This window comes from Lipotes vexillifer, unplaced genomic scaffold, assembly GCF_000442215.2.
Source record: "Lipotes vexillifer unplaced genomic scaffold, Lipotes_vexillifer_v1.1 scaffold90, whole genome shotgun sequence".
Classification (NCBI taxonomy): domain Eukaryota; kingdom Metazoa; phylum Chordata; class Mammalia; order Artiodactyla; family Lipotidae; genus Lipotes; species Lipotes vexillifer.
The window spans coordinates 4852680-4880394 of NW_006782310.1; the positions used below are offsets into that span (position 1 = coordinate 4852680).

At 39.8% G+C, this 27715-nt stretch overlaps 2 protein-coding genes across 8 annotated transcripts in view; one reads left to right on the forward strand and one right to left on the reverse strand.

Moving 5' to 3' along the window:
- Window positions 1-9781, reverse strand: part of SLC39A6 (solute carrier family 39 member 6) — a 25664-nt gene extending 15883 nt beyond the window's left edge. Inside the window, exons 1-4 of one of the 2 annotated variants that reach the window (XM_007455212.1) lie at window positions 7355-8077; window positions 5689-5872; window positions 4680-4849; window positions 3750-3968 (exon numbers count right to left, since the gene is read on the reverse strand). In XM_007455212.1, the coding sequence (XP_007455274.1) occupies window positions 3750-3968; window positions 4680-4849; window positions 5689-5872; window positions 7355-8077 (1296 nt within the window). Of the gene's footprint in view, window positions 1-3749; window positions 3969-4679; window positions 4850-5688; window positions 5873-7354; window positions 8078-9741 lie in introns of those variants that run through there. The other variant, XM_007455213.1, reaches the window with a different exon arrangement.
- The window catches only part of ELP2 (elongator acetyltransferase complex subunit 2), a 52365-nt gene continuing 27679 nt past the window's right edge, over window positions 3030-27715 (forward strand). For 2 of the 6 annotated variants that reach the window (XM_007455209.1, XM_007455211.1), the window contains exons 1-9: window positions 3030-3037; window positions 10603-10744; window positions 13799-13877; window positions 17700-17770; window positions 21691-21847; window positions 23712-23776; window positions 24522-24588; window positions 25264-25404; window positions 26892-26987. In XM_007455209.1, coding sequence (XP_007455271.1) covers window positions 10607-10744; window positions 13799-13877; window positions 17700-17770; window positions 21691-21847; window positions 23712-23776; window positions 24522-24588; window positions 25264-25404; window positions 26892-26987 — 814 coding nt within the window. In that variant the 5' untranslated portion in view covers window positions 3030-3037; window positions 10603-10606. Of the gene's footprint in view, window positions 3038-10535; window positions 10745-13798; window positions 13878-17699; window positions 17771-21690; window positions 21848-22236; window positions 22315-22910; window positions 23109-23711; window positions 23777-24521; window positions 24589-25263; window positions 25405-26891; window positions 26988-27715 lie in introns of those variants that run through there. The other 4 variants (XM_007455206.1, XM_007455207.1, XM_007455208.1 and 1 more) reach the window with 4 other exon arrangements.

Below are 27715 nucleotides of genomic sequence, written 5' to 3' on the forward strand. Positions count from 1 at the left end.
CAGTCTCTTCAATAAGTGGTGCTGGGAAAACTGGACAGCTACATGTAAAAGAATGAAATTAGAACACTCCCTAACACCATACACAAAAATAAACTCAAAATGGATTTGAGACCTAAATGTAAGACTGGGCACTATAAAACTCTTAGAGGAAAACATAGGAGGAACACTCTTTGACATTAATCACAGCAAGATCTTTTTTGATCCACCTCCTAGAGTAATGGAAATAAAAAAATAAACGAATGGGACCTAATGAAACTTAAAAGCTTTTGCACAGCAAAGGAAACCATAAACAAGATGAAAAGACAACCCTCAGAATGGGAGAAAATATTTGCAAATGAATCAATGGACAAAGGATTAATCTCCAAAATATATAGACAGCTCATGCAGTATGTCTTCTTTCTCCAAAGAATACATACACATGGCCAAGAAGCACATGAAAAGCTGATCAACATCCCTAATTATTAGAGAAATGCAAATCAAAACTACAATAAGGTATCACCTCATACCAGTTAGAATGGGCATCATCATAAAATCTACAAACAACAAATGCTGGAGAGGGTGTGGAGAAAAGGGAACCCTCTTGCACTGTTGGTGGGAATGTAAATTGATACAGCCACTATGGAGAACAGTATGGAGGTTCCTTTAAAAACTAAAAATTGCATAACCATAAGATCTAGCAATCCCACTACTGGGCATATACCCAGAGAAAACCATAATTCAAAAAGACACATGCACCCCAATGTTCATTGCAGCAGTATTTACAATAGCCAGGTTATGGAAGCAACATCAGTGCCCATCGACAGACGAATGGATAAAGAAGTTGTGGTACATATATACAATGGAATATTACTCAGCCAGAAAAAGGAACGAAATTGTGTCATTTGTTGAGACGTGGATGGATCTAGAGACTGTCATACAGAGTGAAGTAAGTCAGAAAGAGAAAAACAAATATCGTATATTAACGCATGTATGTGGAACCTAGAAAAATGGTACAGATGAACCGGTTTGCAGGGCAGAAGTTGAGACACAGATGTAGAGAACAAACATATGGACACCAAGGGGGGAAAGCTGCGGGGGCGTGGGGATGGTGGTGTGCTGAATTGGATGATTGGGATTGACATGTATACACTGATGTATATAAAATTGATGACTAATAAGAACCTGCTGTATAAAAAATAAAATAAAAAAATAAAAATAAAATAATAAAAAAAAGTTAAAAAAATAAAGAGAACATGTAATGTTTGCAAAACTCCTGTGGGAAGTCTTTGCCTAGAAAGTATGCTTACTTGCCATTTAATGTTTCTTATACATGTAACAAATATTTACCAATCATCTATTATGTGCCAGACACTATTCTAGGCACTGGAGATACAGCAGTAAAGAAGACAGAGAGGTCCTGGCTCTTAAGATCTTACATCCTAGTAGAAACTATTTTAGAACAGAGATTATCAAACTTCTTTGACTACAGTTCACAGTAATGTATGTAATAAACACAGAGTAAAATATGGAATATACTGTAAAATCACGGTTGCATTTAAAAACATTAGTCGTGACACAAGATTTATTTCACAATTCACAAATGATTATTACTTTAAGAGTCTAAAAAATACTGTTCTGTATTAGACAACAGAGAGCCTACCTCTTAGAGTCCCATGTTAGAGTACCAGATGAATATAAAGCAATCTTTAGGTAAAACTTGAAAATTAAATTGAGATTAGAATGCTAAATTATGGCATTTGAAATAGAAACACAGTAACACAAATAAACACAAACAACTCCTGCCCCCAAAAAACCCTAAAAATGATCTTTTTTTTTTTTTTTTAAGGTGAGAATAATCCCAGAGAATGCAAAGAAGTATGGATATAGTCTCAAACCCATCCAAGTGAAGCAACAGGGACAACAGGAACATAGAAGATGACTTCCTGGATTAAGAATGAGTAAGCTATTGTTATTTCACTTCTTCCCTGTAAACTGAGGTTCAGTAAAGGTTCAAAATTTGCAATTTGAGATTTTAGTGAATGTAGAATCCATATGGGCAAATATTCACAGGATGGAGGTCACTCTTCTCTTCACACATGCACTTGATTCCCAACGTGAGCTCTATGCTCAGCAAGAATCAACTATGTTGGTTTTCAAGCCTCTTCATGCCAGCTATACCTTTATTGCAACTGCACAATTTAATTACATATTACTCAAACTATGAAATGATGGTGAGAATAGTTACTTCCATGAAAACTTAAGTTGAAGGCTTCTGAAAGATTCAAAGGCAAGTTGTTAAAAAAAAAGGCTATTAAATTATATAAGGCACTAAAGATAGAATTACCATATGACCCAGCAATCCTACTCCTGGGCATATATCCAGAGAAAACCATAATTCAAAAAGACACATGCACCCCAATGTTCTCTGCAGCACTTCACAATAGCCAGGTCATGGAAGCAACCTAAATGCCCATTGACAGATGAATGGATAAAGAAGATGTGGTACATATATACAATGGAATATTACTCAGCCATAAAAATGAACAAAACTGGGTCATTTGTATAGGTGTGGATGGACCTAGAGACTGTCATACAGAGTGAAGAAAGTCAGAAAGAGAAAAACAAATTTCAGATATTAATGCATATATGTGGAATCTAGAAAAATGATACAGTTGAACCAGTTAACAAGGCAGAAATAGAGACACAGATGTAGAGAACAAACATATGGACAGCAAGGGGGGAAAGAGGGGGTGTGGGGTGGTGGGATGAATTGGGAGATTGGGATTGACATATATACACTAATATGAATAAAATAGATAACTAATGAGAACGTGCTGTACAAGAAAAATAAATAAAATTTAAAAAAAATTACATAAGGCAATCACTGTATAAAATTTTTATATTTCCAAAAATCTAGATTCTACACTTAAAATAGCTTTACAAGTATGTAACCTCTTGCTCAATTTTAGAGAAACCAAAATTGGAAATTTAGATGAAGCAGCATGGCTGTAGAGAAAAAAAAATGATCATACAGAACTCCAACTCAAAGAAAAGTTTGGTTAACATCAAATGACCAGTATATGAGTACACAAATATCCAAGATGTGTACATGTTATTTTTAAGAGTCCCCCATGAGGACAGTCTTTTGACTCATTTGCCCAGTCACATCAGATAGGAAGAGGCAGATAATCATAGGCAACTCCAAAGATATTTTTACCAGAAATAGCCTACTGTTCAGCTTCACACTATCTTCTGGTGGCAATTTGCAAAGGGCAAGTATGTGAAAGTCACATAGTCTTTCAAACAAAACATAATATTCAGCTACTGCATGAGTAATTTAAAAGTTAATCCATGATACTTTTTTCTTAAGCCACTTTATTGAGGTATAATTGACATATAAAAAGCTGTACATACTTAATGTATACAACTTGAGTTTCGGGATAAGTATATACCCGTGAAACCATCGGCACCATCAATGCCATAATCACGATGCTTCTCATCTTCAAGGCCCTGTGTGTGCCTTGTTTGGTGATTTGTATAGATATTTACCCTTGCCTTTCTTACGGTCTTGTGACTTTGAAGGAGTACTGAAGATAGAGAACTCCAGGGTTATAAAGATACAGAACTGCTCTCCATGAATGCTTCTGGGAACAAAAAGGTACTGAACCCCCTCACAAATGAAGATCATACACCCTGGACAAGCCCAGTTTAGTTCAAGTACTGCTCTAAATAAATGTCCAATGCATAGTAAGTATTCAGAATACTTTTACCTTTTTCTTCTTATCTTTAAATTGCTTGATCAATGTGAGGACATGTTCAACAAGAAACATGAAATATAAGCCTCCCAGAGCTGTCAGACCTTTCCACGTGGAATCAAAATAGGTACTTTCTTCTATGTTTTGAGAAGAGAGATGGCTGAAAAGTGGTCCTCTCTTCATTTCCATTGCTGGTTCTTCATGGCTGTGACTATGGTGATGACTTGCATGAGACTAAAGGCAAAATAATATGGATTTTATAAATTCAGTAGTCTCACACGTCAGAAAAATTGGCTAAGATAATTAACATCAAATTTGAAATTATTCAGAATTAGGCAATTAATGTGATACTTCGGAATGAGGGGAAGTTTAGCATATTAAAAATAAAATGACCAACAAGCAGCAGCGATCTACAGCTTAAGGTATGTAATGTACGATGGCACTTAATAGAGTGGATCTGTTCAGTGTAAAGACAGACACATTCCCCAATGACCCTCATAACATACAAGTAGTGGGTATTTCCAATGTTTTCCCATGGCCACAAATAAGAGGGAACTGCAAAACTTAATAGGCATATAGTGTCTACTGCTTATACTCCCAGCTGAAAAGCCCCTACCACGGTCGTCAGTGTGCTTACAAGAAGCCCAGCCTGGGTAATGGGCCCTGGCAGGTACCCGAGATCCAGGTGCACTGCCCCAGTGGCCTGCAGCTGAGTGCAACAGGAACTTCTGCCACTGCGTGTGAGGGAACCAGGTGTGGCACACACTAACAGAGGTGAGACAGGGGGTCACAGGGTATGCCCCACCCACGTGCTCCTAGAAACCAAATTTCCAGCCTTTTATACATATCAGTACAAAGTAAAAACCAAAAGTACACACACACACACACACATATATTTAATGTTGAATAGTAAAATACACTAATGGGATAAATTACTGTACTTACATGTGGAAGAAGGTGTAAAAAAGCATCACCACTCAATGTCCCAACAGCCAATGCCACGAGGAAACTCAGAAGAAACTTGAAAAACACCCGATTCATGAGAGGCACTAAGATAACACCCAGCAAAGACAGGAAACTGATGACAGAAATGGCTATAAAGCCACCAACCCAGGCTGTCAAACAAAACAGAGAAAGGAAAAAGCATACAATTGATAACCTTTAAAAGAGAGACTGTGGAGTGGCTTAAGAAACTTAAAAGCAGGAGAGCTAAAGAAATACAAACTCGGTGGAATAGGACTGTGGTAACAGAGTAATAACCAAGAAATTTGATCAAATGAACAATGTGACTGAACCCTCCAGGTAAAGGGCATAAACCTAGTGGAAAATTCTTCAGCTAGGGGTGAAGGGAGGGGAAGACACAGTTACCAAGGATGAACTCTAGCTCACTTGGGAACTGAGCTTTCAGACTCCCCTAACAGCTAAATTATGAGAAGAGGAAAAAGTTAGGAAAGGAAGGAAGGAAGGAAGGAAAGAAGCAGGGAAGAAAGGAGTATGAAAAGGAAACTGGGAATTCAATAATTTCCTCAGTGAACAAAGCAATTAATTCTTCATTATAGTTTCTGAGCAATGCAACTTACACTATAGCAGAGCGTACCCTGATTTCATCTATTAATAAGAATGTACGAGAATTAGGTTCCTAAACAGCAGAGATTAACTCTGACCATCCTCCAAACAGTATGACAACATATAAAGATCCCAAATTTTGAATGACCCTGACATATCCTGTGGGAGGACCTCAGACAAGTTATGATCTAAATTTTATTTTCTCGTTTTTGTTTGTTTTAAGGGTAAGGCTAACACACTTGCTTTCTTCACATTCAAGGCAGAGAACAATTAAGATGATATATTTGGAATTACTCTGAAAAATGAATAGGTTGATGTAAATATAAGGAAAAGTACAACATAAATGTATCTATTGGAAATGATTTGTACACAAAAAAGGCAATTTTACCTATTTGTAAAGAATATGTCTTTGGAGGGATTTCAGCTTTCTTTTCACTCGTTGTATGATTCAGACATGATCTAGTATCAATCTGATTGATGATGGCTGGGCAGAGATAGTTGAACTCGGTGGCATTCAGTGGAACCTGGATGCCCATGCCATGAGATGTAAGCAGCTTTGATGCATTGAAACACTGAAGAAAAGGAAACAGTGAAATCACCAAAAGGTACTCCCATTAGAGAATCCAAAAAGGCTGTTTGATGACACAACACCCTTTTCCTACTGAAGGTACCTATTTCTTTATTTAAGTTAAGGTAAATCAAAATCAACTTTAGTTTTAAGTACTTTGGAACTTGCCTCAAGCTACCTGGAGATATTACGTCACAGGGGTGATTTCCCATCTCTTCCACCTATTTCTTCTTGGGAGAAGCAGTCACATCACTAGTCACCTTGGGAGAAAGCCTCAAGTGGAAAAAACTTGAGGATAAATGGACATTCACAAGCCTGTTAACTCATTGTACAAATCTATTAAGGAAATGATCTTTAATTTCGAGACAGGTTCACTAGAGATTGAGAAATATGTTGCTTTAGTACTAATGCTACCCTACCTGGTCTAAACAAGCCCAAGACATGTCACTCTTCTAGCAACAACTGTAATTGCAAAACTTAGCTCAGTTCTGTCTGCATATTTGGCAAAGTAATGTTCCACAACGAGAGAATATTAAATTATGTCGATTACTCTTGTGGACGACAAGGCTGGTTAATAAAATAAACCTGTACCAGCAGGCTGTTGTTTCAAACATTTAATTAGATGACAAGCTTAGTTTGAAGAGAATCTCTGGGGAATGTAAGCTCTCCCTTCTCACCAAAAAAACTGGTGGTAGCACCTGTTACTCATCTTCTATAAAGTTACTTTAAACTCCCACAAATCTTGGCCAATACTACTCAGAACAAACTTTATCACTAGTGTCGCTATGGGAATGACCATTAGTAGGATTATCCCAGAATTAGTAAATCATGTGACGGTTTGAACGAAGTACTGAGTTTCGCCTATTAATGTATACCAGCTAACTCCTTGTTGTTGACATCTCTCAGCCAAAGCAAACTGTGTACAGTCTGGAAGTCTAGTCTAGGAGAAAAACACATGAACTCAGAAGGTCACTGCCCAGACTTCTCACGTGTCCAGCATATCGCTGCTTTGCCAGTCACTCCACAGGTCATTGTGATCCCTCTGCCAAGGAGGCGAAGCTGCTCTTCCCGTACTCTTCAGCCCTTCCAACCACACCTTTTCCTAAAACAGGGATTCTAACTCCTGCTCTTTCGACCTTCCAGTTTCTGTGTTTTAATTAATAGGATTCTCCTTTAAAGATTTTCTCCAAAAATAATTTTGATATCTTTTTTCTACACTTACTTTAAATTCTGTATTAGAAAGTGGTTTCAGCAGGCAGCACTATTCTTACCAAAGAGCTACCCCCGCCAAGTTTTGTATCAGGGATGTTTACAACATAGTAGGGACACTTTGAGCTAAGTGCCTTGCTGAGAGAGTAGAAATTCCCCTTTCAATGAACTCACCATTTTATTTTTATTTTAAACTCCTTACAACTGAGATAGAAAGGCAATGACAGGACAGACAAGCAGGCATATTGATTAAAATAATGAACAGCACTCATCTTACCTCCTGAGTATTTTCATTTGTGCTTCTGGAATACATAAAGCCATTTCTGGGCTCACTCACAGATTCATTTGTTTTCCTACTAGCCAGCCAGGTCGCCCAGCTCTTTTCTGTGACACTGGGTACAGTGGAACTGCTCACACCTTTGGGGAGAAGTTTTCCATGTTTTGGAGTTTCTATGGTCTCTAGAAAGTGAGTTCCTTCAGAGACAGCATTATACACAGTTGAGGTCACTTCACTAGCACCAGCGCCATCCTTGATTAAAACATTCCTTCTACCACTGGCATGTTCTGATCGATGAGGTCCTTTCCCCTGGCTGTTTCTAGGCTCTTTACTTGAACTATCAAAGTCATGGTCTGGGCAAAGAGCTTTTCGATTTTTACTGGAAGCGGCATGATTATGGTGAGAGTGATGCTCATGGTCAGAGTGATGCTCATGGTCATGGTGTATATGGATTCTCTTAATCTTATCTATGCCTATATTCTGAAGCAATTTTCTGAATCCTTCAATTGACAAGGAATTATTTTCTCCATAGCGATGGAAAAGCTGCTGCAGATGATGCTGTCGTGTGGTAACTGCCAAGTCAACATTAATGCCAGATTCCCAATTCGGAATAATTTTCTCAGTGGTCTGAGGGAAAGCAGTGGCTGGTCCTACTTCATGAAGGGGATGTGTGACTGACAGAACGAAGGTCAGGATCAAGATCACTGACAAATTCCTCGCCATTGCACCTTCCTAAAGAAGACAGAAAAAAAAATCCTTGCCTTCACTTCCAAAACAATTTGAATTAAGAAATCCTATGCTGAAAACCGATGTCTAATCAAATAACCAAGTTTTACAGAGCATCGTCTAGTGTGATCAGTGTAGTAAAACAAAAGAAAAAAAGAACTGGAGTCCTAGGCTCTACCCCTGCATTGCTAAAGCATGGGAAACAAGTGGAGAGCAGCTGAGTGCTAAGACTCTGTAATTAGCACTGTAAATGCAACAGTAATTCAGAGACTGGAGGGGTCCAGGTGACCACAGCCACACTAGCAACTTCTTATTGCTTCGAACAACGATTTAAAACAAAAGAAAACCCGACTAACTACCTCCACCACCACCACCATCATTTCATAGAACAATCTTTCAACATCAAAAAAAGCAGAAATGGCAATCTCAGAGTAAGTCGCATTTAAAATTTTTTTCTTAAACTATATGCAAATCACTTTGAGGCTTCTCTCCTGAAATCCCACTCTTCAAGGGCACCCAATTCTGCCAGTTTCTTGTGATTCCCTCATGCATACTCAGGCAGATGTGTGCCCTAAACACACAAATGGGATCTCTTTTTTTTTCCCCCTCAACAAATGACATCTTTCCATGTCAGTACATATAAAGGGATCACATTCTTTTGAATGACTGCAGTTTTTAAGTAAATTAAACTTCATAAAAAACTATGTTGCTCTTATATTGCTATAAACCAGTGAAAATTTTGTCAGACTATTACTCATCCATAATCCTTTCGTTTGGAACCAAAGGCCTATGCTCCAAAGAGGAGTTAGGAATCCAGTTGAGCACTGAATTCAGTTAAGGAGAGGAAGGTATAATCCAGATAAGCATATAGGCTAATATCTCAGGACCCAGCCAGCAGATGTCCAGCACCAATGATGGGTAGTGATCATGACTAAATTCATCTGCCTCCAGTGAAAGACTTAGATGTCGGACTCTGGAGTGAGACAGCAAGGGCGAGAGAGGCAACCTAGCTCTACCACTTTCAGCTGTTCTTTCTTGGACCCATTGGTAATAACCATTTTATAGGGTGACTGAGAAAACCACATGAATGGATGTATGTGGAAGTGCTCCAAACACTGTCAGCAGTATTGCACAACTGCTGCTTATCATACTGTGGAAAATGGAAGTACGCACTACCACGGGGCTAGACTCCTGAAAGAACAATCCTTGGGGCCTGAAGTTTTAATAGGCAGAAGAGAACCATTAAGAAATCATTCGCAGAAGAGAGGAGAGGAGCGAGATGCGTAGGGACAACACAGACGAATGGCTCACGGGCAGCTCCGTGCCTTTTTCCACGAAGGATGATTAGGGCGGTCCCGGACCTGCCGGCGATCTCCGTCCCCGCAAGTCCGCGGGTGTTGGAGAAAAGAAAGCAGAAGGAAAGGGCATGGAGACACGGGTGAGTGGAGAAAACGGGAAAGAGGGCACAAAACTGTTTCTAAGGGTTATTTTTAAACACGACAGTACCTTTTTCGAAAATGAGATGAACAGGACAAACCGTTTCCTTACCGCGTTGGACCCTGAAGCCCATCTGTGGGATGAGAAGCCCAAATGGAAGTCTGGCCTCGCCGGCCCGCGGGGTACCCCTCTCCGCCCGCCTCTCCCGGACCTGCGGGACTCACCTCTCCGCGGCCTCGCCGTCCCACGGCCCGGTCCCGCGCGCCGCTTCAGTTCCCGCCAGCGGTCCGGAGGGCTCGGAACCGGCCCGTGCTTCTCTCCCTAAAAACCTCTACACGGCACGGAGAAGCGGCGGTCTCATCGGCCCGGCTGCCCCTCGGTCGGGGTACCGCCGCGCAGACACCTGGAAGCAGCGCCCAACGCGCCGTAGCCTACCGGGAGGAGGACAATTACTAATTACCGCCGCTCGTAGCGCGCCGCCGGGAACCACCGCCCCCGTCGGCCATGACTGCGGGGCATGCGCAGTGCGGCTCCACCCCGTCCCCGGCAGGCGGATCCGCGCGTCTGCCGGTTTGCCGGTTCCGCGGGTCTCGCAAGGGCGGGAGGGGGCGGAGTCGCGGTCCGGGTGAGCTCTGAGCGCCGAGATCAGTCGGGGGCTCTTTCCTCGAGCCCCTCTGCGCCCTCGCCTCTCTGAGGCCGGCGACACTCTCGCCAAGGCTCCCCACCGAGCCAGCCGCGTCCGCTGCTGGGAGCCCGGCCGTGAGGGTCAGTGGGACGCTCCTACCGCCGCCCTGGCACACGAGCCCCGGCTCTTTCTAGAGGGTCCTGAGCTGTTCCGGTCGGGTCTTCCCTCCTGGGACGGAGGCCGTGCTTGTGCCCTGGGCCAAGATCCAGGAGACAGGCGCTGGTAGAGGCAACCGGGCACTGAGGACCACTGGCAGGGGAGGTGGGTGGGGTCGCCCCCGTCCAGCCCCCAGCCGCCTTGGAAACGCTGGGCGGATAACGCCAGCGGGAGACGCGGCGGCCGAGCAGTTCCGCTCCGAGGGCGGAAGTGCGTGCCCAGCTTTCGGCCGTTGACCAGGCAGCAACATGGTGGCACCCGTGCTGGAGACCTCTCACGTGTTTTGCTGCCCGAACCGGGTGCGGGGAGCCCTGAGCTGGACCTCCGGGCCCGGAGGACTTCTGGCCTTCGGCACGTCTTGTTCCGTGGTGCTCTATGACCCTCAGGTAAGAGAAGTGGCCATACGCCCGACCCCGTGTGCTTCTGGGGCCAAATATTCTGGGTGCGATTGGGGCGGGCTGTAGACGCTGCTCCAGAGCGTGGAGACCGGGTGTGCTGTCCTGTCCGCTTTGGGGAGGGTGTCTGGGCGAGGAGTCTGGCTCTGGCGAGCGGGACTCGCCCCTCGCCCTCTCGTGCGCTGCGTCAGCCTGGGGTCACCATGTCCTACCAGTGGCCTGTTAGCCCCAGGTAGAATCTCAAATGATGACAACCTTTTCCGAAGCCGCCTGTGGGAACTGTAGTACTGTTAAAGAATCAGTTTAAGCTTTAAAAGATGTGCAGTTTAGGTATGGGTTGAAGCTATCACACAGATGCTATCTCATTTCTGTGTTTCCCTTAGTGTTACCAAATAAGCTTTTGTTTTCTTGAATTTCAAAGACATATCACTTGTGTTGTAGCTTTGAGAATGGACATTTTAAAGAACGTGCCATTGGGGTAAAGGTCATAGGGGATGGGGACCCTAAGCACTAGGTGTAAGGCAGGACTTACCCATTCCCTGAACTGCACCCTTGGCCTTTTTTTTTTCCCTATCAAACTTCTCAAGTGACTAGTTTCTGCATTCTTCCCAGAGTTCATCATGACCTCATCCCCCCTGGCTAATTTTGGACAATGCAGTTAGTGTTGCTTCTCAAAAGGAGCCTCAGTATAAAAAGTAAAGTGCTGGAAATTAAAATGCAGTGCAGGAGATAGATATATGTTTTTCTTATCTCACTGCTTTATTAATTTGATTAAAAATTCCATCATCCTAGACATACAGATGGCCACCAGGCACATGAAAAGATGCTCAGCATCGCTAATTATTGGAGAAATGCAAATCAGAACTACAATGAGGTTTCTCCTCACACGGGTCAGAATGACCATTATCAAAAAGTCTACAAACAATAAATGCTGGAGAGGGTGTGGAGGAAAGGGAACCCTCCTCCTACAGTGTGTTGGGAGAAATGTAAATTGGTGTAGCCACTATGGAGAACAGTGTAGAGGTTCCTTAAAAACCTAAAAGTAGAGTTACCGTATGATCCAGCAATCTCACTCCTGGGCATATATCTGGAAAAGACAAAAACTCTAATTCAGAAAGATATGTGTACCCCATTGTTCATAGCAGTGCTGTTTACAGTAGCCAAGACATGGAAGCAACGTAAGTTTCCATCAACAGATGAATGGATAAAGAAGATATGGTATGTATATATATATATATATATATATATATATATATATATATATATATATACATACACACACACACAATGGAATATTACTCAACCATAAAAAAGAATGAGGTAATGCCATTTGCAGCAACATGGATGGACCTAGAGATTATCATACTAAGTGAAGTAAATCAAAGACAAATATCGTATGGTGTTGCTTATAGGTGGAATCTAAATAATGATACAAGTGAACTTATTTACAAAACAGAAATAGACTCACAGACATAGAAAACAAACTTATGGTTACCAAAGGGGAAGGGGGGAGGGATAAATTAGGAGTTTGGGATTAACGGATACACACTACTATATATAAAATAGATAACAAGGACATACTGTATAGCACAGGGAACTATATTCAATATCTTGTAATAACATACAATGGAAAAGAATCTGAAAAAGAATACATATATATATATATGAGTGAATCACTTTGTTGTACAGCTGAAATGTTGTAAATCAGGTATACTTCAATTAAAAAAAATTCCGTCATCCTCATATCCGTTGCAGATTTGAACTTATAAATGAAATAATTGTATTCATTTTTCTTATCTTGCGCTTGCTCATCTCCTCCCAGTTTTTGTTTTGTTATTACCATGCACTGTTAACTGGCAAGATAAAGCACTTAAAACCAAGGGTAAACTTTACAGTGGCTATTAACCAAGGCTTTGGAAGCCTGTCTTTCTGCAGCTGTTTAATGGGTTTGTGCCCCATGCCCTCTATCACATTTTTATTTTTAATGATAATCTGCTGGCCATGTTAGGAGATTTTAACATTAAAAAAAAGTATATGGAGCCTAAAAAGTAATTATTTTGTTTTGTTAAATATTTGTTGGCTGGGTATTTAATGAAATATAAGAATAAGAACACGTCAGATGCTAAAGTAAAGTTTTGGGGGTGATGTTCATTCAGCAAACTTTTGAAGACCCTTTATGGGCTAACCTTGAACTGAGTGGTGATGACACAAAGATAATGGGTAATAACTCCTGCCCATCAAGGAATTATGATTCTAGTGAGAAAGGCAAAGAAATGCTTTAAATTGTTTCCTAACCTCAACCCATATGTGAAATATGTTAGTTTATGCACATTTACCCCTGTAAACCTTTTTCTCAGCCATGAGAATTCCTGTTGACATACAAGTAGGTATCAAGCCAGTGCTCTAAGCAATCAATAGAGAAAGGGGCTATAAAGTGGAGGGCTCAGTAGGCATAGAGTCTTCAGCAGTGGGGGAAGAAAAGCCCAAGTGTGGAGTGACATTGGTGAAAGCAGCAATCTGAGGGTCTGCAGGGAACCTGCCTGTAGACCCTGAAGGGATCTGATGTTTGAGGACCTTAGTAGTTGTGGCCTGGTGACCTTGGGTCATTAAGGCTGAAGAACCCAACACCAGATCAGCCAAGGCATACAAAGTGAGCCACGAATTTGTATCCATTAATCACGAATTCCTCTCTTGAAGGGTTTTTTTGTCAACCAAATTCTCAAATTGGTGCAAACATGGTAGAAGTAGGCCCTAAGATATGTGGGAACAAGGTCCTTATCTGGTCTGGGATTTCAAGACAGGCTTTCCGGACAAGAAGAGGACAGAGGTGAGTGAATGTGGAGTGGGGAGAAAGGCAGGAATGAATTAAAAAGTGAATGGATGATTTAACCCATGGTTAATAGTTCATAAAGGAAGGTGATTCTGTTTGAAGTAATACTGAACTTTTTATTAGCATCAAAAACACTGAAATCTGATTTTTATTAATTTATTAATTCCTCTCTAGGATAAATTCTAATTTACTAACAAGTGTTTCCTTCTCTAAAGAAAAGTGTTGTTATTACCAACCTGAATGGTCACACTGCTCGAGTCAACTGCATACAGTGGATTTGTAAACAGGATGGTTGTAAGTATTAATCTGAGTTTTCTTAATTTAGCTTTAGCTTATCTGATATTATGCAATTAGAAAACAGAAGAAAAATGGTATGCCCAGTGAACTAGCTGACCTGTACTTTTACTTTATAGCAGTTGAAGCATGGATAACACAACGGTGCTTAGGATGAAGGTAGAGACAGCCCATTACTGAGGCAAGACCCCACCGTTGCTTTTGATCCAAAGCCTGTAATCAGGGCCTGTGTTGAGGCCCAGGTTGGGATTCAAAAGATTTGGCTTGTTAGGTCTCTTTCTACCACAAACAAACTATTGTTTTTTTAGGCAGGGCATTGTATCTCTCTTGACCCCAGTTTCATCTTAGTAACATATGGAAAGTAAATGTTTGGACTGAATCAGGGGACCCTGAGTGATTCTTGACACCTGTGAGGTCAAAATTATTTTCATAATAATAATAAATTATTCTTAGTTTTCATTCTCATTCCGTCACAAGTATGCAGTGCTATTTTCCAGTGGCTGCATGGTGTGGGATATTGCAACAGATTAAATACAGAAGCAGATATGAAAATCCAGCTGTATTCTAATAAAGTCAAACGTTAAAGAGATTTGCTGAAATATAAAACAGTGCCTTTCTTATTAATTTTTTGTTTTGGAAAATACAAGGGTCCCCCCATAAAAATGTTATTTATGGGGTTCTTTTTTTTTTTTTTCCTAGCCTTCCATCTGCCTCTGCCAAAAACCAGACATGTCATTGAAGCCATCTTGGACCTTACAGAACAGGTGAAAAGTACTTAGTGACGGACCCCAGTTGACACCATGTGGAGCATAAGAATCACCCATCTGAGCCCTGCCCAAATTCCTGACCCACGAAGTCAGAAGATGTAATAAAAAAGGTTTCCTTTTTGAAAAAAAGATTATTTTTTTATATACTATTTTTGGTTTTTTTTGCGGTATGCGGGCCTCTCATTGCTGTGGCCTCTCCCGCCACGGAGCACGGGCTCTGGACACACAAGCCCAGCGGCCATGGCCCACGGGCCCCAGCCGCTCCACGGCATGCGGGATCCTCCCAGACCGGGGCACGACCCCGTATCCCCTGCATCGGCAGGCGGACTCTCAACCACTGCGCCACCAGGGAGGCCCCTCATTGTTATTTTTAAGTAAACTAATAAACAAGTATTTTTTATATTTCTCAGTTTTAATTTCTAATGTGGTTAATATTGGTACATATAGCCTATATAAACAAAAGGTCTTTGGGGTCCTGAAAAAATTTTAAGAGTATAAATGAATCCTGATATCAAAAAGTCTGAGAGGGCTTCCCTGGTGGCGCAGTGTTTGGGAGTCCGCCTGCCGATGCGGGGGACGTGGGTTCGTGCCCCGGTCCGGGAGGATCCCACGTGCCGCGGAGCGCCTGGGCCCGTGAGCCATGGCCGCTGGGCCTGTGCGTCTGGAGCCTGTGCTCCGCGACGGGAGTGGCCATGGCAGTGAGAGGCCCGCGTACCGCAAAAAAAAAAAAAAAAAAAAAAAGTCTGAGAATTGCTGGACTAGATTATCTCCAGGTCTCTTCCATCTCTAAGATGCCATAGCTCCAGAATTTTTAATTAAGAATGCTTTTACCGCGATGAAGAGTGACCCCCACTTGCCACAACTAGAGAAAGCCCATGCACAGAAATGAAGACCCAACACAGCCATAAATAAATAAATACATTGTGTATTATTAAAAAAAAAAAAAAAAAAAGAATGCTTTTAGGTGGGCTTCTAAAATCCTATGGAATTTCCTCAGATGTCTTAAATATACCTCCAGTAGTATTCTTATGGATTCTCAATTAATTTTATTTATTATTCCGTTTATTAAATATGTATTGAGAGCATTCTGAGCTAGGCACAAGTGCAGAATTTCCTGAATTAGTGCAACTTGGCTATGATTTTTATCTGTGACATTAAATAAAATGTTTAATAAACTACTTACCTCGGTTGGTGATGCAGGATTAGTTGCAGTAGGTCAGTAAAAACCATTAAATCTTAGAAAGAGTGGCTGTTAGTGCAGATACTAAAACACAATTGTAATTATATTAATTGCCACCAAATAACATCAAAGACTACTTGAATCTCAGTATAGGGATTTGTTATAAAATATTAATTTGGGCTTGTATGTTTTATTTTCCCGTTAAAAGTGAGGTTACATAAAATGAACTGCTTGTGTATCACTGTAATCTCTATTATGATTGGTTTTCTCAGATTTGGCTCCACTGTCAGATTAACTCATGTATTCTTTCTAACCCAGGTATCAGTGACATATAAAATTCTAATAATACCATTTCATATTTTTAAAGTGTTTGATTTTTAACACATTACCTTCATGTACCTTATAGTAATTATCAAAATTATGTAGTTAGGTAAATGGCTTAATTTCTGTGACACATGAGGAAATTAAAGTCCAAGATCACAGCTGGCTGGCAGCAGGGTTAGGACGTGAACCTGGGACTTCTGAGTATAAATGTAATGTTCCTTAGACAGTCCCCCAGCTTCTTAACCTAACTATCTAGACATAAGCCAGAAGAAGCAAATGGATGCAAAATCCAAACCAAAATTATGTTAGATTATTTTCCCCTTTTATGGTTCTTACTCCCTTTTTCCTCTGTCTTCAACTAAAAGTTGTAAATGTTTAAAAGAGGTATTTTGAAATGTGTCTGATCTCAAAAATATGTCATGTACTACTTGATAGCAGCAGCTGACTGTAATGTCTCATATGTGTTATTTCTGCCAGAAGTGTTTAGCCTGAATCTTATGAGGAAACAACCAGACATATCCAGATTGAGGGACATTCTGCAAAACAACTGGCCTGGACTCTCATTGTCAGAAAAAAGGAGGGAACTGGGAAACTATTCAAGATTAAAGGAGACTAAAAAGATGTGACAACCAAATGTGCAATGTGTGGTCCTTAGATTCTAACTTAAAAAATAGTTATAAAAGACATTACTGGGACAATTTGCGGAAATTTTAATATGGATTATGTATTACATAACAATACTGTATGTAATACTGTATGTAATACTGTATGTAATACTGTATGTAATACTGTTAAAATTGTTGCATGTGATAATTGTATTGTGGTAATACAGGAGAATGTTCCAGTTCTTGGGAAAAATGGTAAAATATTTAAGGATCAGAAGTCATCATGTCTCCAACTTATTTTTGTTTGTTTGTTTGTTTGTAAATTTATTTTACCTATTTATTTTTGGCTGCGTTGGGTCTTGGTTGCTGCACGCGGGCTTCCTCTAGTTGCGGCGAGCGGGGGCTACTCTTTGTTGCAGTGCATGGGCTTCTCATCGTGGTGGCTTCTCTTGTTGTGGAGCATGGGCTCCAGGTGCGCGGGCTTCAGTAGCTGTGGCAGGCAGGCTTCAGTAGTGTGGCACGCAGGCTCCAGTAGTGTGGCACGCAGGCTCAGTAGCTGAGGCACGTGGGCTCAGTAGTTGTGGCTCGCAGGCTCTAGAGCACAAGTTCAGTGGATGTGGTGCACCGGCTTAGTTGCTCTGTGGCATGTGGGATCTTCCTGGACCAGGACTCGAACCCACATACCCCTGCATTGGCAGGCAGATTCTTAACCACTGCACCACCAGGGAAGTCCCTCCAACTTATTTTTAAATCGTTTGTCAAAAACAAAAAAGGTTGTGTGTGTGTACATAGAGCAAGATAATTGAGCAGATATGGCAAAATCTAAACAGTTGGTGAAGCTAGGTAAAGGTATATGAGTTTTCTTTTATCTTTTCTATAGCTTTGAAATTTTTCAAAATAGCTGGAAAAGAATTAAAATGTTTACTGAGGTATGATTTTTTTTCAGCTCCTTCTACTGAATTAGTTTCTGGAGGATCTGATAATCAAGTGATTCACTGGGAAATAGAGAATAATCAGGTGGGTAGACATGTTTATGGTTATAAGAAATGACTGTTATATCTACTTTTATTTTCAGTCTTTTCCCTCATTTCTCCTGTGTTCTTCCTTTATGAAGTTTCCTCATTCTTGCTTGTCAGTAATCCAGATCCTGTATATTCCATACTTCACAGGCCTTGTACCCTTCCCTGTAATCTGCTTCTGTATTCATATGCTGTCAGTCATTTATGTGAATTTCTTATCATTTGGAATAATTTTCAGACTGCTCTTACAGGGTATGTTTGTCTTGTTTTCATTGGTAGCAAAAATTAATACTGCTCTGCGTAGGACAGCAGTTATCACGTGGGTATAGATTTACATAATTCTGAGTGATGTTATAATATGCAATACTGGATGTGTATGGACCTCTACTGATAGACATTCAGGTTGTTTCTAGTCACAAGCAAAGATTAAAAATGTAAAGTTAGTGCATCATATGTTTGAACATCTGCCATGCGGAAGGTGTAGTAGATGAGGCAGAATCCTATTCATGAATCATGTACATAGTTTTGAAGGCAAAATGCGCTTGAATAACTGAAGTACAAAGGTGGCTCTGGGTGGGTGATTTCACTTGCTGTACCACAACCATGCTGCCGTGGAAGTTCACTGGAGATTCAAGAGGCGGCCTTTGGGTTAAGTCTGATAGTGTGAGATGATTTCCTTAGGAAACATTAAAGTGGTGAGGGTTCCAGGTAGGGAAAATATATGAATCAAAGTGCAGGTAAGAAAGGAGACCATTTGCTCAGAAGTATCCAGTGTTAACCAAAGCCTAAGATGTTTTAAGGGCAGGGCTTTCCAGAGCTTGTTCAGAGAATTATTCATCTCTCAGTTATTGATTGTGGCCAGTCAAGTTTGGGAAACAATGCATATCATATACTTCTCTTAGAGAATCACAATGCCTGTGAGCATAGTGAACACCCTGAAAAGTTCTGATATGGAAAATCCTGCTTATCTTTGTTTGACTAATATTTCCTAAACTTACTTCAAGTCTGATTTTTTTTTTTTTCTTCAGATCTTTTAGTATCCCTTGTAACTTTGAGGAACATAGTTTTGGAAATGTTTCTAGATAACACTTATGGGCTCTAATATTAGAGAAGTAGAGAAGGAGAAGATCTCGTGAGAATTTGAATACTTGCTTCAAGAGTTTGTTTTTTATTGGCAGGCATTTGGAAGTCATTGAGGATTTCTAACCAGTGGAGTATGAATACCAAAGAAGATGAATGACAGGAGTGTGCCAAATTAGGATAGGAAAAAAATGTGAAGGAAGAGATATGGGATATATTTTTGAAGGAAAATGATTTTGGCATTGACTAGATAGTTGTCGAAGGAGTAGGGAGCTATTGGGTAGAGGAGTGAGAAATCAAAAAGAGTGGGATTCCGGCTCAGGGCTCTGGAAGAAAGATATTTCTACAAAGCAAAACAGGCAAGTTAGAGGGAAGATGTGGAATTCAGTTGTTAACATGTTACTTGTATTGCCAGCCAGAGACAGGGGCAGGTGTGGAGGAGGGGATTGTGGGGGTCACTTAGACTTGAATGAGAGTTCTAATGGTTGTGTAGCAAAGCAGCTCCTGTCTGGATTTACCTTGGCAGAGGAATCCAGAGAGAGCCATTTGAGCACTCATTTTTGAGACCTTGAGTTGAAATTTGCAAGACTCTTTCCTCAGTGCTGCTCTACGCTTCTGTCAGTAGAGAGGATTGCAGGCTGAGTATCTGATGGCAGACAGCGAACTTAGAGGCGGACGGGAAAGTAGAATGTGAGGCCAAACAGGGAGGAGGATGCAAGGCATAAAAGAGGGATGAAGGGAATAAGAGGATTTGGGGGAAGAAGTCACATATTATAACCTTAGAGGCTTAAAGCTTCCTTCTGGTATGCATGTCCATGCACACAGGTGTTCACTACATCTTGACTTCTGATAAAAGGAAATAATTCTAAGCTGGTATAATGAGAGATTTGAGTCTCTGAACAGTGGGCATCGTTTTTTTAAGAGCTGGTGAACTTGAGAGATTCGTTTTGTTTGAGCTTTTAAGATTCTCTAATGGTTGAAATACAACCCTGCTTAAAAGATGTGAAGTGACATAGAAAACAAACTTATGGTTACTAAAGGGGAAAGGGGGTGGGAGTGGGGATAAATTAGGAGTTTGGGATTAGCAGATACAAACTACTATGTATAAAATGATAAACAACAACGTCCTACTGCATAGCGCAGGGAACTGTATTCAATATCCTGTAATAAACCATAATGAAAAAGAATACGTTGTGTGTGTGTGTGTATATATATATATATATATATATATATATATAACTACACCATAAACTAACACAATGCAACATTGTAAATCAACTATACTTCAATTTTTAAAAAAGTAAATAAAACAGAAAAAAAAGGATGTGAAGTGAGTTTTTCATAGATTTAATGTTTCAGGGGTAATGATACAGACTCATGTAAAGTTTAAATACAGAAAAATAGGTAGAAGGAAAAAGATACAAAATTTCAACAGTTAACATTCTAATGAACATTGTTCTAGATCTCTGGTTATGTGTGTATAATTATACATGAAAGTGACTTTATTGTACTTGAGTTTTAAAAAGTGTTTTTTTCAAAGAAGCCAAAGGTTAATTACAGGAAGTTAGTGTACAGACCCCCTTATATGTAACTATCAGTTACCTTCTTGAGTGGCAGAGTTCTGCTTAACTAATTGGGAAAATAATTGAGGAGACATTTAAGAGACACCTCTGTTTCAGCAGACAACAGTTTACAAAAGGTACCTCTCAAAGGAAGTGGTAGAATCTCACATATTTGGAACTCTAAAAAAGTAGATCCAAAATAGAAATGATGCTGCAGGGAATAATCTTGCATGGCAAGCTAGAAGACTTGATAAACAGATGGGATTTCCCAGTTCTTTTTGTCATTTTTCCATTTTGTAACTCTGCTTGATACAGGTAAGTATTATGAGTGGATGCTAAAAATACTTGGTAAAAGTTTGATGGAAAATAGAGTATTTACTCAGTCCCAAAGTATAATCTCACATATTACCACCAAAAAAAAAATTAATTTCACAGTGAAAAAGCATGGCAGATACTACCTCTACTAAAATATCAGGGTTAATTTTACTAAAAGTGAGACAAACTGACATTGTGTGCCTCCTGATGTGATGCGTTTATGTAGTGGTGATGTCAAAATGTACACCCTGGGCTTCCCTGGTGGCGCAGTGCTTGGGAGTCCGCCTGCCGATGCAGGAGGCGCGGGTTCGTGCCCCGTTTCGGGAGGATCCCGCGTGCCGCGGAGCGGCTGGGCCCGTGAGCCATGGCCGCTGGGCCTGCGCGTCCGGAGCCTGTGCTCCGCGGATGGGAGAGGCCGCGGCAGTGAGAGGCCCGCATAACGCAAGAAAAAAAAAAAAAACCTGAGTCTGCATGAGGAAATATCAGACTAATCCAAGAGGAGGGACAGTCCACAAAGCTGGCCTATATTCTTCAAAAATGTCACAGTCATGCATGTCTTTCCATTGTAATAAGCATGCATTATCCTTTTTGTTGGCTTAGAATATGTCTACAATTATTTAATCAGTTTCCTATTAATACTTAGAGGTTGGTTGAAGTTTTCCTAAAGGGTGTGTGATGAATGTCCTTCTGCATTTGTCTTTTATTACTTGTTAAACTAGTACTGCTCTCTCAGAGTAGATTCTCAGATGTGAGAGTGCTGTGTCAAAGGGTGTGCACATTTTGTGTATAGTTAATATGATCAGGCAGGATTCTCAAACGTTTACATTCTTCTCAGTTGAGAGGACTTATTTCTGGATCAGGCATTTTAACAGTACCTTTAATCCTCTGATTCTAGTTAAATGCAGGTGAAACTGATAATTCCTTTTTTATCATAATGCTTTTGTTATTCTGTGTGATTCAGCTTTTAAAAGCAGTCCACCTCCACGGTCATGAAGGACCTGTTTATGCAGTGCATGCTGTTTACCAGAGGAGGGCATCGGATGTTGCATTGCATACACTGATAGTGTCTGCAGCTTCTGATTCTACTATTCGAATCTGGTCTAAACAGGGTTCTGAAGGTAAGTTTAGAGACATTGTGATCCAAACAAATGAAATTAAGTAATTATCATATGAAGGGCAACTTAGAAGAGCATTCATGTAATTTTTCAGTCTTTCAAGCTGTTTTAAAAATATTAGAATTCTAATCTACATGTTTGTTTCTTTTGACTTTTCCATAATTCCTCTTTACCAAACTGTTTGATAATGTAAATTCCTTCAAAGTCTTTTCATATAAGTCTTTTTTTTCTCTGTAACCTTGTTAGAAATTGGCCATTTAAATTCCCATCATCCCTGGGGGCTCAGGACTGACTTCTCTCATCTCCCTGCTGACATCTGATGATGCTATTCAACCTCTAAGGTTGGATACACTCAGAGTTAGTTGTTCGTGATGTGTTTTATTATTTCTTAGTGACATGCCTTCAGACCTTGGACTTTGGAAATGGATTCACTCTGGCTCTCTGCTTGTCTTTTTTGCCTAATACTGATGGTGAGTATCCTGCTAAGTGTATATTGAAAGAGGAATGTATTTTTATATCCCCATACAACCAGAACCTAAAAAACATACTGGATCTCAATTTTGTGTCTAAATGTTTTCAGGAAACAAGTTGAGACATGGATAACATACTTTTGTTCTCAGTATTCAAATGACCTGTGTATAAAGCATAAGGTCAAAGGGGGTTAAGGGGGGTGGCTATTAGAAACTTTAGTAGCAGTTAAAAATTTAAGTGACTCAGTATGTACTCAAGATTGGTACTGCTATTTATCAAATATACTGTCGATGTATATAGATGTAATTTGGGAAATTACCTAGCTCTATAGAAGGTGAAGGTCTGGGATAAGTTGAGAAAAGTACTGAACATGGATCATATGAGTATTTCTCTCAAGGTGACAGCCCCTGTACCTGCATAATGACAGCATCTTTCATAATGACAGCACCCTGCGTAATGACAGTTTGCCTAAGACCACTTAAAATCTCCAAAGAAAAAATTCCCCTTTTGCTGTGAAACCCATCTGTACCTATCTTTGATTATCCTCCACAAAGATGATGACCAATGCAAGTCAGACAGTCTTGTGCCTCCTCAGTTACCTGGAGGACAGACCTGGTGGGGAGAGGCCAGGCCTGGAAGCCTCCAGGCTCTTTTGCCCTTTGCAGCAGGAGCTGCGACTCTGTGGTCTCATGTGACGTTCCACTTTGTGCGAGAGCTCCCCAGGAGGAGGAACTACGCACATTCTGGTTTCATTACATAGAATTTGATTTCTTTGCATCTATGTTGAGGCCAAGTGAGTGGAGTTTTTGGCTTTTTTTTTTTTTACGTTGATTTAAAGAAAACTAATTTTACAGTCACACCTTTCATAACTTTTTATCCACATAGTTAATTATATGCTCTTTTATTTTGTTCTTTAATTACTTCATGGATTTTGTTTTACTATCAAATTCTCAAAATGTAGGGTCCTCAAAGTAACAAACATACCCTTAAATCTTTGTGCAGTAGCCCTGATGCTGGGCTCATAGTAGCTCTCCCGGAAATTTTATTATTCACTTGGGCTAACAACGTTTCCTGTTAGTCTTCTGGCTGATATAGTTAAATGCTCCCAGCTTGCTCTCGAGCTTCTCTTTTTACTGCTCCTTCTATCATAAATAACACAGAATAAAGGAAAGGATTTTCAGTTAATAGTCATTCTTTGCCGAGTAACCATTTAATGGAACATTTTAGAATATTCATTTTATTCCTAAAGACGTTTATTGAGCACTTTCAATTTACTTGTTCAGTGGTGTGGGAAGCAGGAGTCAGGATTCTTTACCTAGAGCTTAGGATCCAGCATAGGTGATGGTCATAACATACGATGGAATACTTACAGCAATGCCTCTTTTCCCCCCACCAGTACCAATATTAGCATGTGGCGATGATGACTGCAAAATTCACTTATTTGTTCAACAGAATGATCAGGTAATTAATGATGTTTCTTAAGAGGCTAGAACTATGTTCTGCTTAATTACGTATCTTAATACAGATTATTTCTAGATTATAGGATTTTGGGGATGTTCCAATCTAAATAATCCAATAGGAGAATCTTTTCTGGTAGTCTTCCATTAAACAGTTTTTCACTCTTTGAACACCAGGTATACTGCTGCTGCTTTGGCTACCAGGTCCAGAGTTGTTGGGGGAAACAGGTCGTTAGGTGGGGAAGAAGAGAAGGAAGATGCTGGAGTAGTGTTTTGTCTTCCCTAGCAGTGGTTATTTGTCCTTCTGAGCTTTACCTATTCTTTGAGTGGTTAAACTAGAGGGAAGTTTCAGAAAGAGGGTTGGTTAACTCTAGGCTCGTTTAGTTAATAACAGAGGTATTTGTTTCTTTGCATTTTATAAGAAAGTTAAAAATGACTGTGAATGTTCAACCACCCAGCTTTTTTCTATATTGTGTCCACAGCATATGTCATTTTACTTTGTGAATGTTTAGTGTATTTGAGAACTACAGATATTATCTGCTCAGGATTGCTCAGTTAAATTTGGACGATTATGAGATTTCTCATTCCTAAATGAGAGCTCTATCTGATGTCTGATCAGATAGTGTTCCCAGTTAAAAAAAAAAAAAAAAGCAATGCAGTCAGACTGGCTGGGACCAAATTAAGTCACTGATACACATGAAAATATTAAATTCTTGCATCAAGTCCTATGATTTTTGTTATCTTACTAGTTTCAGAAAGTGCTTTTTCTATCTGGACATGAGGATTGGATAAGAGGCGTGGAATGGGCAGCCTTTGGTCAGTATGAAATTTTGCTAAAGTACATATAATGGGGACAAGTATGGGTAATTTCAGAGCAGCCTCTTTTTTTTTTTTTTTTAATATTTATTTATTTATTTATTTGGTGGTGCCGGGTCTTAGTTGCAGCAGGTGGGCTCCTTAGTTGTGGCTTGCCGGCTCCTTAGTTGCGGCATGCATGTGGGATGTAGTTCCCTGAGAAGGGATTGAACCCGGGCCCCCTGCATTGGGAGTGTGGAGTCTTAACCACTGCACCACCAAGGAAGTCCCCGTGTATGTTTTAATTAAAAATTTCTTTGTATGTAACATTTTCCTCTTGGCCCGATTAGAAAAGAGGCTACTTATCCCTTGTATTAACTATTAGTTGGGTTGGTAGAGGATGAAACAAGTTGATATTTATAAGAGGGCACTAGTTGTTACACATGCAGACATTCTTGAGAAGTTCTTTGTAGAAATTAATAGATTGTATAGGAATACCACATATTATAACCATTTATTAGCATTGTCTATATTTGTCAGTGTTATTGAAAATGAATATAGGTCAAATGAATGAAGTATAAGGAAGCAAAGTCTAATTTTTTCAGGAGATCTAGAAATGTGTATATTGTAGAAGAAAAACTCTTAAACTTAAGAATAGAATGTTTTAAAAGTAATAAAATTTGTTTTTTTAATTAGGTAGAGATCTTTTCCTAGCAAGCTGTTCACAAGATTGCCTGATACGCATATGGAGGCTGTATATAAAATCGACATTTTTAGAAACTCAGGAAGATGATAATATAAGACTGAAAGAAAATACTTTTACTATAGAAAGTGAAAGTGAGTAATAATGAAAATATTTGATTTAACAATACTCAGGTTTCCTAGCTGATTTACTTATGTTTCACTACACACATATGTGAAGGTTAGGGTTTTTTTTTTGTTTTTTTGTTTTTGTGATACACGGGCCTCTGTTGTGGCCTCTCCCGTTGCGGAGCACAGGCTCCGGACGTGCAGGCTCAGCGGCCATGGCTCAACGGGCCCAGCCGCTCCGCGGCATGTGGGATCTTCCCGGACCGGGGCACAAACCTGTGTCCCCTCCATTGGCAGGCAGACTCTCAACCACTGCGCCACCAGGGAATCCTGAAGGTTAGGTTTTCAGAAGTATCAGTTCCCTAGCTGAAACTGATATATGCATTTTTCCTTTTTTATTTTTATGTGAGGGTAAGTCATTTTTCATATATGAAACTTATTTTCTTTCTAAACCATGTTAATGAGATTTTTTTTAATTGCTGAAAATAATGTTATTTTCTCAATAAATTAGTTTGTAAAATATTACTTAATTTGCAGTTTTAGCATAGGAAGATCTAAAGGGTTAATGTGAATTATTCATACCTTTTTTGGAGGATATTCATCAGAGACAACTAAATCCCTATATTTGAGTAGTATATATAATTCTGATTTTCTTACTGTCTGGCATCAGAGCAATAATCCTCCATGGTAGATCCTGTTGGAATGTTGTATTTGAAGGAGATATTTTTGGATGTGTATCTAAATTATAAAATAAGTCCTCAGTAAACACTTCATCCAGGAATACTCTTCTTTGTCATTACTCTTCTTGGTTGTAAAGCCCATTGGAGTTGAGATTTGGTAACAGATTTCTGGAGAGAACCAAGAAATACTATAACCAGCATATTGTGAGTAGCTATTTCCAAATATGAACATTTTTGTGATATTTTCATTCATTATTTTGTTTGAAAGATCACAGTACTGATTTGACTTCCTTTATTTCTGCATTTATCTTAGTTTTTTTTTTTAATGGTACTTTAGACTATTACACAAAATGAGTGAGGATAGCAAGGAGGCTGGCATGTCTGTTTTTGCTTTTTTTGAGTCTTTTTTGTTTTTTTGGCCGCACTGTGTGGCTTGCAGGATCTTAGCTCCCCGACCAGGAACTGAACCCGGGCCCTTGGCAGTGAAAGTGCGGAGTCCCACTGACTGGACCACCACGGAATTCCCTGTTTTTGTTTTTTAATTGCAGTGTAAGAGTATCCCTGAAAATTTAAAATAGAACATATTCCTTAATTTTTATTATGACTAAGTAGTGAAAATGTAAAAAAAATTTATATATCTTTAGAACTTCTTTCTCCTGTCGTTATGAACAGTGGGTAAAGTTAATGAAATTTAGAATGAATGCTTTTTGTTGAAAATAAATCATGTTCTGTTCTCATTTTTTTTCTTTGGACGTAATTGTACAACCGAGCTGGTTTTGAAAATGTTATTTTTAGAAGAGCTTTGTGGAAAGAATCCTTTTTTTGTTGTTGCAGGTATTAAAATAGCATTTGCAGTTACTCTGGAGACTGTGCTGGCTGGTCATGAAAACTGGGTAAATGCAGTTCATTGGCAGCCTTCATTTTACAAAGGTAGGAAGAAAAACATGCACAAAGCTGTCATTTCAGTACAATCTCACAGAATTTTAAGCTGAGCAAGTGAAGTAGAGGATATTTTTTGAGTGTAATTAGAAATATCAACTATAAGACAGTTTCAAGTTGGCAAAGTGTAATACTGCAGCCCTGTTCTGCTAGACACTCAATTCTATTGAAAATTGTATTTCTAAGAGGGAAAAGTATGCTTCCTGCCGTGATGCCATAACTGCCATATGCCTTTTAACTTTTTTTCTTTAAAGTTTTTACCTAGTTCTTATGGGATTTAAGAGAAGTTAACTTTCAAGCCAGCTTCACTGGAACCTTTACCCTTGGAAATACAAAGTTGGTAATACCAAGATACATCATTTATGAAAAAGTAAAGACTTCCCACTCTTTCTTTTGCCCTTAACTTCTGTTTATGGAGTGATGACTGATGCTGGGGTGTAGAGGTGCGCACGGCAGCAGCCTCATGTTCTTCCCCAGCCCCTTCCCCAAGACAACAATAGATAGCAATAATTAATGCTCAGGTAACACCATCCAGCTTTTATTATATTATGCCATATTTGCTGCAGTTAAAAAAAGATAAATTAGGTTATCATAGATACTGGGGAATCCCTGTATAGTTTTTCCTGAACCTTTTCCCCTTCATCCTTCCCTTGAGGCTGAATTCAGTGTATATTATTCCCATGCGTGTTTTTATACTTTTACTGCACATTTATGTAACC